Source organism: Aphis gossypii, chromosome 1 (genome assembly GCF_020184175.1).
Source record: "Aphis gossypii isolate Hap1 chromosome 1, ASM2018417v2, whole genome shotgun sequence".
In the NCBI taxonomy this organism is placed as follows: Eukaryota; Metazoa; Arthropoda; class Insecta; order Hemiptera; family Aphididae; genus Aphis; species Aphis gossypii.
Window position 1 is genome coordinate 76629283 of NC_065530.1, and position 13737 is coordinate 76643019.

At 29.5% G+C, this 13737-nt stretch overlaps 1 protein-coding gene across 1 annotated transcript in view; it reads left to right on the plus strand.

Moving 5' to 3' along the window:
* The window catches only part of LOC114131722 (uncharacterized), a 41340-nt gene that overhangs the window by 1569 nt on the left and 26034 nt on the right, over positions 1–13737 (plus strand). The window contains exon 2 of the mRNA XM_027997017.2: positions 156–280. Within this exon, the coding sequence (XP_027852818.2) occupies positions 202–280 (79 nt within the window). The 5' untranslated portion in view covers positions 156–201. The remainder of the gene's footprint in view (positions 1–155; positions 281–13737) is intronic.

Consider the following 13737-nt stretch of genomic DNA (forward strand, 5'->3'; position numbering starts at 1 on the left):
TACCTACCTGCAACCCACTCGTTATTATAATGCGCGTAATGCTATATTATCCTATACGCCGCGTGTAATGTACACCACATCATTATAGTACCTATGTAAATGCAATATTTTTATGCCATGGTCGTAAATTTCTAAAATTACGTTTTTCTTTCTAGAAATATGTGCATTTAAACGAGTCGACGAACTTTGCATAGCGTACACATGAACATGGATATTGGAGTGTTGAAAAAATTGACCAGATCCGGTTTTATATTACTTCATATTACCGTGTTGCTGATAGGTAAGTCACTATGTTATTATCATTACACGACGTTTTTCACGTCTTTTGTCGCCCGCTTCACATTATTATGATAATGATAAAAAAAAATCGTCTTAACTTAATGTGGTTATAATAACTACACGTCCATAATAATTTAGTATATTATTGTATTGTGTACTCGAAAGATATTATATAATTGGTGTATAATATTCGTCAATTAGCATGTATTTAGTATCGTTTATACGTACGTTAAATGTCGTGTATTTACAAATTGATAGACGGCCAGATTTCACCAATTTGCGTTGATTTATTTCGCACGTGTCTGCACACCGCTATTATACGCGCATATTATTATGCACACTTTACATTAAATTTACCTAAACCCATTGTGCAATACCATTCATTGCAAGCAATATTACACGCCAAGCTCGGATGTTTTAAATAAAATATTATTTTGTCGCACGACTCGCATATATATGACGGCGGTAAGCTGTAGAAGAAAGTCGTCTCGCCAAATTCAATGTCGTGTTATAATCTCGTTTTATTTTCACACACGAGTAAACGTATAACGTCTAAAACATATAATATATGCAAACGCGTGCGAAACTACGTGTCTATTGATATTATACTTGTATAATATATATATATAGGTGCTAAATTTTACGGTATGGTGGCACGCACCTCGTTTTTCTATAGAAACTTAACTCGCGCAATGCAAAACAAACAAAGTGATCCCGACACGTTCGTCGTATATTGTAGCAACCGATTGCCGCCCCCCGTAAGATCACCTAAACAGTGACTTAGGTACCTAAATAATATATTACATACAATAGATAAGCACGCTAAATTAAATTATTGATAATATTTCTTAGATGCTCAGCGACGTCAAGATGTTATTTTTGTTTTTTTTTTTGTTTTTTGTCCCAAGCAAACACAATATCATACACGCATATATCGAAACGTATCGTATTATTATTATATTTGTACCAGGTATTATATGCGCACGTTTTGTTTTACTGAAATCGGTAAGAGCAGAACATGGTGTTCATACGTCTTTGCAAATAATAGATTTGAATATCAATTTAAGAAACATAAAGCACACCTGCCACATTGTTATCGTCGGTGTCATAATCACTACAAATAGAAGCCCACGAGCTCTTCAAGAAAGCTCTCCACTGGGAGTTTTAAAAACCATGAATTACGAATTTTATAACAATATAAAAATTAATTTAAAAAAAAAAATAACATTTACTCTTACGTATTTCATCCAACGGCAATGTCTGAAATCTCATAACAACGATGACGGACGTTTTTTTGACTCAACAATATAAAATTTAGAAAATAAATAATCTATTTTCAATGACATAATTTGATATTATTAACAAATTATTATGATTGTCACAACTCATATTGTTCTGTGAATACAGATTAAACAGTTTTTGGTGAAATAGCACTTGTTTTAAAATTGAGAGTTTGAGAAGTAATAATTATTATAAATTCAAAATGCATAATTTGTTTCAATGATTCAACATAATAGGTCTAAAAACCAAGAGAATACGTAACACAAAACAAATTGAATAGTAAATATATTCATGAAAATATATTTTGTTTCTGTTAATTTATATTGTTTCCATTTTTACTTTGTTTTAGATTTTAATTAAACGCAATTACAACTATACCAAATAAGTTTCCAAGGTGCAAAAAAAATATGATCTATGGTGAACTATATGAATTTAATAATATGACCTCTAAAGAAGGCTATGCCTCGTTTAAATTCAAAACAGACTAACTACTAGGTAGTTTTTATTTGTACATCTCATTAAAATCTTTTTTCTAAAAAATAAAAATAAAATGTTTTTATTTAGTTTTAGTATTTAAAAGCAAGAGATCTAATTTTAACCTACGTATAAACACGTACAAATAAAATGTGCAATAAAATCACCGCTAAAAATACAAAATTGACAGAATTCAAAACATTCAATACCTATCAATATCCCAAACATTTATTTAAATTATTAATTTTCGAATATAAAATGCTAGCATAACGATGCACCTTTAAAACTATAACGTGTGCTAATAATACATTATTATAATATTAGCTTTTGGACGTCTAAGGAGAAAATTCGAATACCAAATATATTTTAGAATTCAGTTGGTAGTTTCCATTAGATTTAAGCTTTAATATTTATTATACACTTAGCTATAAGCTACTTCTACCACTTTGACGACCACAAAAGTTGCATTAAATAGGTAACTAATTTATATTCACGGCGATGATCAAATATCGTATAGCTATACGCATGATACATATGACGACGTTATACAACATTTACGTTTACAAGAAGTACACGAATGGGATACTTAAATGAAAAGAAAACAGCACCGCTTTGTGGTCGCGTTCAATCTTCCTGCAGTTCAATCACAGCTAGTTGAATCGATTACCATCGCCAAAATACGACAACGCTGTATAATAACATCATCATCATCATATCGTTATCATACCTTCGTCGTATACACAGACGTAATAGCTTCTTCTGTTACACCGGGGCGTAGTAGTTCATGCATACGATAATATCATAATAATTATGTCCCGGGGCCGAACGTGCGCGTAAATGGCGATATTATGATACGTTGTGAGTATAGGTAGCTAAAATCGGGGATAAATGTATAATATCATTAAACCTAACTCTTCTCGAAAAACTGGTTCAAGGTCCGGTGAATCGTTCCGTCCATTCTCCCACGCGCATATATTAGAAAATCGTACGTATAAATGGCCATTCATAATGATAAATTATAATATTATTATATATCTTAGCTTTTCGAGTGCCGGCAAAGAGTCACGAGTGTCATCGTAGTGCGGTCACGACAACCGGCAGATGAATGAAGGGAAAAAAACAAAAAGAAGACGTTTCAGTGGTTTTCGAGCTGTGGCAATACAGTAACACGCGTTTAGCATAATAATTATTCCCTCCACAGCGATTATGTGTACTGCAATAGAGTTACTTACTTGCGAATGGTTTTTTCTCACTGAGTTTCAAAACAAAGTTGCAGTAGTTAGAAAAAAAATGTCTGATGGACACACTCCAACACGACTGTCCGAAAACTATGATATTTTAGGTACCTACCTAATATTATTTATTTCGCTCTTTACCGATTCGTTTGTTATCATCCCAATAACAATAGACGCGATCGAAAATGTTTCGATCATCATATTGCATATTGTGTTTTCTAATTCTCACCGGAATGGAATAGTTTTAATTACCGTCTGGTAAACGCCCTTTTTTATTCAATGCATTTTTTTTAACGTTCCATCGTTTGTAAGTAGGTAATGCGAGAACAATAACAATATACAAGACTGTACGTATTTACGTAGGTATAATATAACGATGCGAGGACATTCGAATTAGGTATGGCGTGTAAACGTTAACCATTTGCTGACATTGACTTTCGTTCAATAGAATATGAAAAAAATATACGACTACGATTTCAGTATCATAACGTTTTTCCGGGTATAATTTCGTCGAGTATATATCACCGATTTATGCCTATTTACATGTTCAATGTGAAAAACCAACGGTACGTAACGCGATATCATATTATTATTTTAGGACAATCTATGACGAATAATAATATATAATGATAACGAATAACGATATTACATATATCTAATTGGTATATTATTAAGTTTATAATCACCTGTATATGTTATTTCCGCCACGTATTTATCTATGATATTATTGAAATAGCTTAAACAAAATTATGATCAAATTACACGAATTTTTGGTTATTTTTAAAAAGTTGTTTATTATACGTCGTGACTCTTGAGTACACCGAAAGCCGGTCAAAACGCCGACTATCAAAATGTTGACAGTGAAAAATATATTTAAAAAAATACCCACAATTTGATTTATAGAAATTTAAAAAGAATGTCAATATTTAAATCTATAGTTATTCCGTATTTTTGATAAATTTTTACCGACATTTTGTAGCACACACCATATATTTTATGGGTTATTATAGGATGAAAATTAGTCATTTTTGCGATAAAATTGGCGTGAACCGCGTATTTTCAATATTGCACCGGCCGTCGACACGGTTTTTTACATACCTTCCATCTGCTACGACAGATACACTAAACCAATATACTAATATTATCATTCACGGATTTTTATATAGTTATTACTTTATGTAAATTGAAAAATATATCACTATAATATTTGCAACTTTAGCGTATTATGTTTTTGGTGGCATTGTTTTCGCAAAATTTCCACACATCCGGAATAAAAACAATAAAGGCATAAAATGTTTTCACTTAAATAGAACATTATTGTCAATAGAAGACCCTTCCTTTCTTATTTAACTATTTTTAATTACTCCATCTTTTGGTATTATGCTTATTATTATTATCTTTATTACTAGCTATTGTTAATTATATCCTATGTGTGCATCTTATTGTATTTAATGGATACTGTCCAATAGTTCAAAAATAAACAAATAGGTTCAACGTGCTGATACAGGGTAAAGTAATATCGTAGAACGATTTCATCCAAAGTTTCTTTTTAAACATCGCAAGTTTTACACCAACGAAACTTCGCACAAGTCGTTCGAACAACGACAGAAATACAAATAATTATTATTAACTGAAGCATTTAATAAGTTATATGTATTGTATCTGCTCTGAAACACAGTCACATAAAATTATAAAAAAAACTAAATAAATCCAATACGCGTTATTTTCAGACGACGTGTTGGCTAAGTATTTTCATACTTACGAAGATGACCGTGAACCGTTTTGGACGTTGTGTGAACTCTTGGCCCGATTTGACGTCTAGTCGAGCTACCGTTTATATGTTCCGGTAACCGCGTCTCGTGTCTTCCTTAAGTCGTGATGTCGTTACTCGTATTTAGTAATTATCGCTATTATTATTGTGACCCAGTCGTGAGACTCCGTCCGACTTTTTCAGTACTATCGGCGTGGATTAAAGACTCTGTGAGTTTAGGTTACAATATAGAATGAAATAGCTAGATTATACATAGAACTCTGGAACTCTGCATAATAACTGGATATTTCTATATTTTTTAATTTTATAGGAGGCATAAAAAACTGGATTCTTAAATTTCGGATTGAGGTGAAATCAGAATTAAACTACACATTTCAGAAACGAACGGAGATGCCCGCTTGTTGTTACACCGGACCCTATTGCTACTTGCGTTTCTTTAAACATATACCTTATAGTCGACAGTTTGCTTGTAGAATTTATTTTTATAGTTAGAGAAATTATAGAAACTCCGTCTATGATTTTTAAAATGTGTCACATAATATTATGGAATTATATAATATTTATAAAATAAAAATCCATAAAATCATGTATGTCACCCAATGCTGGTATGCCTGGTATGAAGAGGAGCTCTTAATCTGCACTTGCGTTTACATTTGTAGTATCCACCAATATACCTATACAAAGAGGACGATAGTACGTACGATATCGTTCTAACTGTAAATATATAAACTCGTATTTATCTTTACCATTTATAATAATATAATATTACATATTGTGTGCTTTACTGAATTCGACATTGACGCTGGGATTTTTTTTTTTATCGTCTTTTGCACTTCCGGCACTGTGGTAACCAGTAACGAGTGTTATACCATAATAATATATGCCTATATGTACCGTTACGATATCCAAAGCTTGGGGAGAGTGGTGGTGCAGTGTGAAGACGATCCTCTTCCGTTGCGACCTCCACTGAGAATCTGTGTCGCCCGCAGCTAAGTAGATTTATATAATATTTTATCCACGTTTTTAGTTTCTTTTTTATACCCGTGTATCTTTATACTCCGAACAGTGTATGATACGATGCCGAATAGTGCAACTATATGCATAGGTAATACAAGTAGTATACTTCAGCAGCAGTAAAATCAGTCAGCATAGTGATAGCACATCAATTATTATTATCCGCACTAATGCATAGAAGCTAAGAGAAAGACTATATCTATGAGTAAAGTATACAATCAATAGTATAATAATTATCGAATATCATATACGTATTGATGAAAAATGTATCTCGAAATATCGTCATTATACGTATATCGTTAGCTCTCAGAAACGGACTGGAATGGTTCGCGGTGTATAGGCATAGAAAAGAGATCAACTAAGAATAACTAAGTATAATATGCAGTACCTATAATTATACAATAATCAGCCGACATGAAGTGTTGTAATGAAATAAAAATGCGTTAAGCAGTATAATAAATACTTCATATATATTTGACGAACTTTTTTTCCATCAGAACTAATATTTTTTAATGTGATTCATAAATCAGTAGAAGTTTAACATATTATCTATAAATCAAGATTTAATTAAGTAGTTTTTATTTATTAACATGTATTTACTAAGGATATAAATCCTTAATTTTTTTTTTTAGTTTTAAGTTTTTTTAAGACCCTATCATAAATTATAAAATTTGAATAAATTATTCTATCTTAATATTAATTACTAAAACTTTAAAATCATTATAACTTCCTTACTTTCCAAACCCATTATCATTAACTTTGTCCGTTATACACAAAGATAAATAACTAAAACTAATGATTCAAATATCTACATTCTACAAGTATTTGGAAAATTTAGATAGGTAAGTTTATAGGAAAAAGAGAGCGATTGTAATTTGAAAAAAGAAGTTGATAACTCTTTAATAGATATTAAAGTTTATATATTTAAAATAAATAATACCATAAGTATACGGTTTTAAAGTTCCAGAGATTTAAGTTAAAAAAAATTAATTAGGCATCAAAGAAAAAAAAATGGGGTGAACATGCTTGATCGTAAATGACTGTGAAAAAATATATTTATTCACAGGTAACACGTTATGATAGGAATCCGATTTCCATAACCATACATGTAATTGAACCGCATTAACGTGTTTGCCGCTTAAAGTATTAGATCAATAAACTACATGTATTTTTTTCTTTTCTTTAGAAAAATCCGTTGTACAACGATAATAAATACCTATAATATGTATTACTCATTAATTAATCTTTTTTGTACTTTTACTTTTGAAATCCACTTCTTTCCGTTATCACATTTAACCAAAATCATCAATGAATATAAAATACTATTAAGGTACAATATTGATGCATGTAGCTCTTATATGAAATTTGAGTGTATTCCAAACCATAAACGATTATCGCTATTAAACAGGTGACCACATACAAGGATTTTTTTTTTTTTTGGATAATGTTCATTATTATTTTACCAAAATTATATACTACTGATATTATAAAAGAAAAGTGAATTTCGAAGAAATATTTATTAATTTTTTATAGTAGGGGTAAGGGGTCATGATTCTCTCATATTTGTGCCACTGCTTATTTCTATGATGGGGTGATTGTTTAACACCTCAATATTGGACGGAACTACATAAAATGTATATAATTATTATTCGGCCATTATTTAAAAAAATTGTACAGAATTTTGAAGTAAAAAAGAAAACATGTTCTACGAAACATATTTGTGGTTTAGGCTGAACGTTAACAATTTGATTTCGGATAAGCATTATGCTATTATATTTTATTGAACGCAATGTTTTTATTATTTTAAAACATTTAATTATTTACATAATATACTCACTATGAAATACGAATAAGTCTTTGCACGCGTGAAATACAATACGGTAGACAATAAATTGTTGCAAAACGTGTTTATTGTCCGATGGCACGCGACTTTCGGCACATTTAATAATTTAGGCACTGTGACGTTTTTATCGCATCATATACAATCAGTTCAATATACACGTCAGTGACTTATCTAATATATACTATAGTTTTTCATTTTTATAGCGTCGAAAACAGGTACAATACACTTTGCCTGTTAGTTATAAAAACGTTACAATAAGTAATAATAAAACTATGATAATATTATATGTATATTATAAATTATGACCTATAAACAGCGTTATTTTGTTTTATACACAATAAATATAATATATAATATACATATTATATCTATATCAAGTTGTACTAGTTATTTTTATTTTAAACATAAACTAAAAAATTCATTTTAAAAATATCGTATTGCCAAAAAAAGAGAGAAAAACTATTTTTTTTTTTTTAATTTTTTTTTTTTTTTACTTAGTTGTTATAAAAAAGACTATCTTTTAAACGATTGTCTATGTATTAAAACGTTTGTTTATATTACATAGTATTATATGAATATTTAAAAAAAAATTATTATACAATTAATGTATCTTATTATACATATTCTAATTTTTATTTGTAATTTTAATATTATAAGATTGTATTTTTTCGCCCGAATGAATCAGGAGATTAAAAAATCTTATTGCCACATAAGATTATATTCTATTTATTATGAAAAAAACTTATAAGAGAAATTTAATTCTTATCATAAATTAATATTAGTATTTTATATAAAATAACACGTATCGTAGTGTCGACGGATTATAAAGTGTTCACACGCATGAAATGTGTAGGTAATATTTGTCAGAAGTTGGAGAGGTATTCGATGAATAAACATTACAAATCCGTTATTAGTATTTAACGAAAACTTTGAAATAACAATAGTTAACTTATAACTAAAATGTAACGTTAACAGACGACATGTCTACTACGAATCACAACTTTTCTACAAAACGTGTTTTTGGACTTATATCCAATTTACTCAATTTACAACCGTAAAGACACTTAATATTATTATGCCATTCTGTTTTCTTATTAAGCGGTAACAAGTTTTACAGACGATTCCAAAACCGTCAGTAGGTTTAATTTGTTTTCTTCTAAAAAAGTCAACGCACAAAACATGCCCTCATGTTGAATTGTTCATTCTGTGTCATCTAAGCTACGGGTCACGTCGCATGTTAAACACTTCATAACTACATATAAGTGAAATGTCACCATAATGTCATAACTTATGAGTTATGACCATTATCCAAAATTTACACAGCAACTCTAAGTCAGAGTCTCTATCTAACCGTGTTTTAAGAAATACGATAATATAATAATATGAAACAATACACAGTAAGCGAATGAAAAGAATATTAAAAACCGGTATTTTGTAAAAAATAATATCTGTCTTTTTATTACCTTACGTTTATACCTACAGGCGAACTTATTGGTATATGCGTTTTATCATTTACATACGACATAAGATGTGATGTTATAACATGTCTTCGGGTAACTGGTAAGTATGTTATACCGCCTTCGACTGGGGTAATGGTATTATAACACCCATCTATAGCCTCTATAGGATACTTGTAGTTACCTACCTATAATATATTATAATGCACATTAAAACGCAGTGCTTTAATTATTACAAGTCGGTGAGCCTTATATAAATAATCGTATGATGTATATCATATATGCACATATAAGCTCATTGCATAACACCGTCATAATATATTTTTCGATCGATTTGGGAAGCAAATTGCGGAAGTTTCGTATAATAACGTTGGCAGTATAATAGATATTTGTGTTATGCAACAGTGGTACCTGCAATAACGCCTAACAGAAAATCGGCCGATAAAAATCGACTCCATTTACGGTTTTTCATTACACATATTTTTAATGTCACGTCTACAAAGTTGTACGGTACTCACCTATTATTATTAGCCTTACATAGTATACGAGCTGAATACTATCTATGCGTTTGTGCAAAATGTATACCTACAACTGTAATGTCGCGTGCCGAAAATGTTCACATCTCGGCCGACAACAACTAATGGATGTTTGTGAATTTTATACAACTATAATATTATTACTTACACATCTGAATCGATAAATCACAAATTACGCGCTCTAGTGCTAAAGGTGTTAACTATGAGAAGTGATAGAATGGTATGCTGTGACATCCCTATTTTTTTCTGCAGTGTTTTAGTGACCTGTCATATAACTATTATAACTGTAAAATGCACCGACGGCCAATGCATTAAAAATAAATCAACTATAAAACTCATAATGCGTATAATATATATTATTTAATATTTATAGGTTTACATCATTAGTATTCTTGACAAAAGCCATTTTCAACTTTTAAATTTTTTAATTCATTAAAATATTACGTAAGTACGTAGTATAAACCCTTCAACCCTCCGATTCATGTATAAAATATGTATTATATTTACTTTAATGAGAAAAACGTGGTTTGATGATAACAAAAAATTGGCTCGTTTAAATGATGAGACCCCTTTTTTAATTAGCATCACTGTCAACCGCTATTTGATTTATTTGAAGCGAATAGTATCACGTGCTAAACATTAAGCCTTACCCATTTATTTGACATTTAGTAAGACATTTTGTCTTACCCTTTTTATTCTCTAAATCAATTATCACTGTCTAATTAATACAGTCAGCTCTACTATAATAATTGAATATGGTACAAATGTGAAATGGTACAATTTTAAATGTTTATCATTTGGTATCCATATTCGTACCTTATAAACATCATTTACCACAGTAATAATCCGACACTATTCAGTCTAGAGATTTCGTTGACCACAACTATTAATATTACAGTGGTTTTATTCTAATGAATTAGAAAGTTGACAATTAATTACAATTTTTTATCCTCAATACTTTTGTTTTAATTAAAACAAACATAAAGTAATTCACTTTGTCCATGTCACTGCAGTGTACGTGTACAACTATCAAACACATACACGCTTATCATATTCCACAGCTCAAAATGGATTGTTTCCAGTTCGTCATGTCGATGGCGTTTTATTAAAAAAAAAAAATATTACCTGATCTCAGTAGACATTTTCTTTCACCGACCTTGCCAATAAGTCAGTTGCTTACTTTCCTAAAATATATTTTCCCGTTAAACTGCATATACATATTGCAATATAATAAATTGTAACAACTGCCTATTCAATAATTCACGATACTAAACATAATATAATGCAGATACGTATAATATTAATATTTAAGCATACATTTTTTCCAGAAATTTTTCAAACAGCTATTATTGTTATAAATACTCACTGCGAAATCATTATTGTAGTTGATATGTGAAAAGCTACGTGACGTTACACTGCCGCGTCGAGCTTATAAATAATTAATAGAGTATTAGTCACCTTAATATTATTATCAATAAAATGATATACTTCGTTTCATATTATTTAACTGTTAGTACTTAGTAATAGTATATAATATACTTATCAAATATATATTTTCAGAGAATGGATCTCCATACAATTGTCGATCCATATAGATATATAGATCGACAATTGTCAATTACTGTATTATAAAATTGCATTAGTGGTCTTTTCATCACAAAGTTTTCGTTTTTCTAGATACACCATATCATAGGCGCAGTAATGAGTGGTCAATAGTGATAATATATTACGCTAAGTGATGTATTCCGTGAGATTTTAAAGAAATTAACAAGCCGATAATATTATATTGTGGTACGATGTATAACGATCGGCATAATAATCATCATTATTATTATTATTATTGTGAATTGCCTTCGACGCGCGCGTGCAGCGAATCAGAGAGGATAGACACATTTCATACTTACTGCAATAATAACTATGATACTACAGCAGTTCATGTATATACTTTATTTTTTTTTCATAAAAATTATTTTAACCTTGTCAATTGTCTATACAAGGAATACGCGCGTACAACATATGACTGACTGTTGACGTTGTACGGAGTTACAAAGTGATATTATAATAAAACACAAGAAAATAAAGAATAGAGAAAAAACAATTTCATATCATTTTGCATTCCTACCATTTAAAAAATCGTTCATACGATTTCATTTTTCAATATTTAAATATTTAATTCTTTGCATTCCAGCAGCTATATATACGCAGTCATAAACAATGTATTCGGATATCAAAAGCGCACGTGTTCGGTTACTATAAATAATAATATCTGGAATTGTATCATTATAACAATGAATAGCATATTATTATAAAGAAAATAAAGCATAATATTATTTTTAATTCAAATTTTCAATCACCAAGTTTTTATTTTCGATTTCTTGTACGATTAATAAGTTTTTTTTATTATTATTTGATAAAATCAATATAATAAAAGAATCAATAAGACATTGGACATAATAAATATTATGTAAAATTTAATTTCTCATTATCACCTTCGTTTCCTAATTACGTTTACCGATCACTGCTCAAATACTTCATTACCGTTCCCGGTCACGTTCTGTATACCTCAACCAAACCCAAGTACATGTTATGGTTACTTGAATACTACTGCAGTATTAATCATAAATTGTTATACAGATCGATTCAAATGTTACAAATTAACTTAATAACGCGAGTATTGAGAATAACGTTGAAAAAATATCAATATAAATTAGAATTTAAATTTCGAAACCAACGTAATATTATGATGCGTCTTGTTAAAACCAATTAACTGATATGTCGTTTTCAATATTTCATGATTTTTTTCTTATGTATTTGTGATTTTTTTTTTTTGCACAACTTTTTAATTTTATCGCACCAAATTAATATTATTATTATATTAAGGTCACCGATGATCAAGTAACTGGCGAACGAGTTTCACGTCAGATTGGAAACGCCTAGAAACGCATATCGTCAACAATACTCTCGGCTCGCGTAATGCACAAATTGGACCTCCTATTGAATTAGGTCGGTAGGACAATTCACTAGACTTCGCCGAATATTTCATTTATTTGCATTACCAACGAAGAGTATTATAATATAAAGTCAGTCCAGCCAGCAGCGGTAGAAGTGACAAATTGCTTTCTAATTTACTCAGTCGTGATGTATTTTTTGTTCTCTCTCCTTATATTATTCCACTCGGCCAAATACGTAAATTTAAGATGCACAATATGTAGACATATTGTTATTGTAATTACGTATATCTTACAAAGTTATATAATGTATTTAGTTTTTTTTTTTTTTTTGAATAAATACATTTAAAGTGATCAATAATCATAATTAAATTGCTACAGAGTTATTTGCCAAATAAAACATAAAAACTATAGAACCATAATGTAATAAAACACTATAATTACAAATAGGTATATAAGTTTTTTTTTTTGCACTCTTTTAAAATTGGTTTAGAGTAAAATTTTGAAAATCAAATGAGAATACCTATTTTTATGGGATAATGATATTTATCTATATATTTTAGCACTCAAAAATATATTTTAATGCAAAACTCTTTAACTGTTAACAATTATGTAAAATACATATATATATATATATAAACGATAATAGTGATAATAATAATGATGATAATAATAACAAAATATCAAAACGAAATCTAGATCAAGAACGCTGTATAGAGTAGCTCTGTTTTCTCTCATAGCCATATTTTAGGTATACATTGTATTATTAAACTGTAATGAAATATAAACATGATGATTTTATGACGATACCTATTCTTTTATTATATCAAATATTCCATTTTGTATCTCAGACAATATCCAAAGTGGTCAATGAAAATTAATAAATAACTATAATAAAA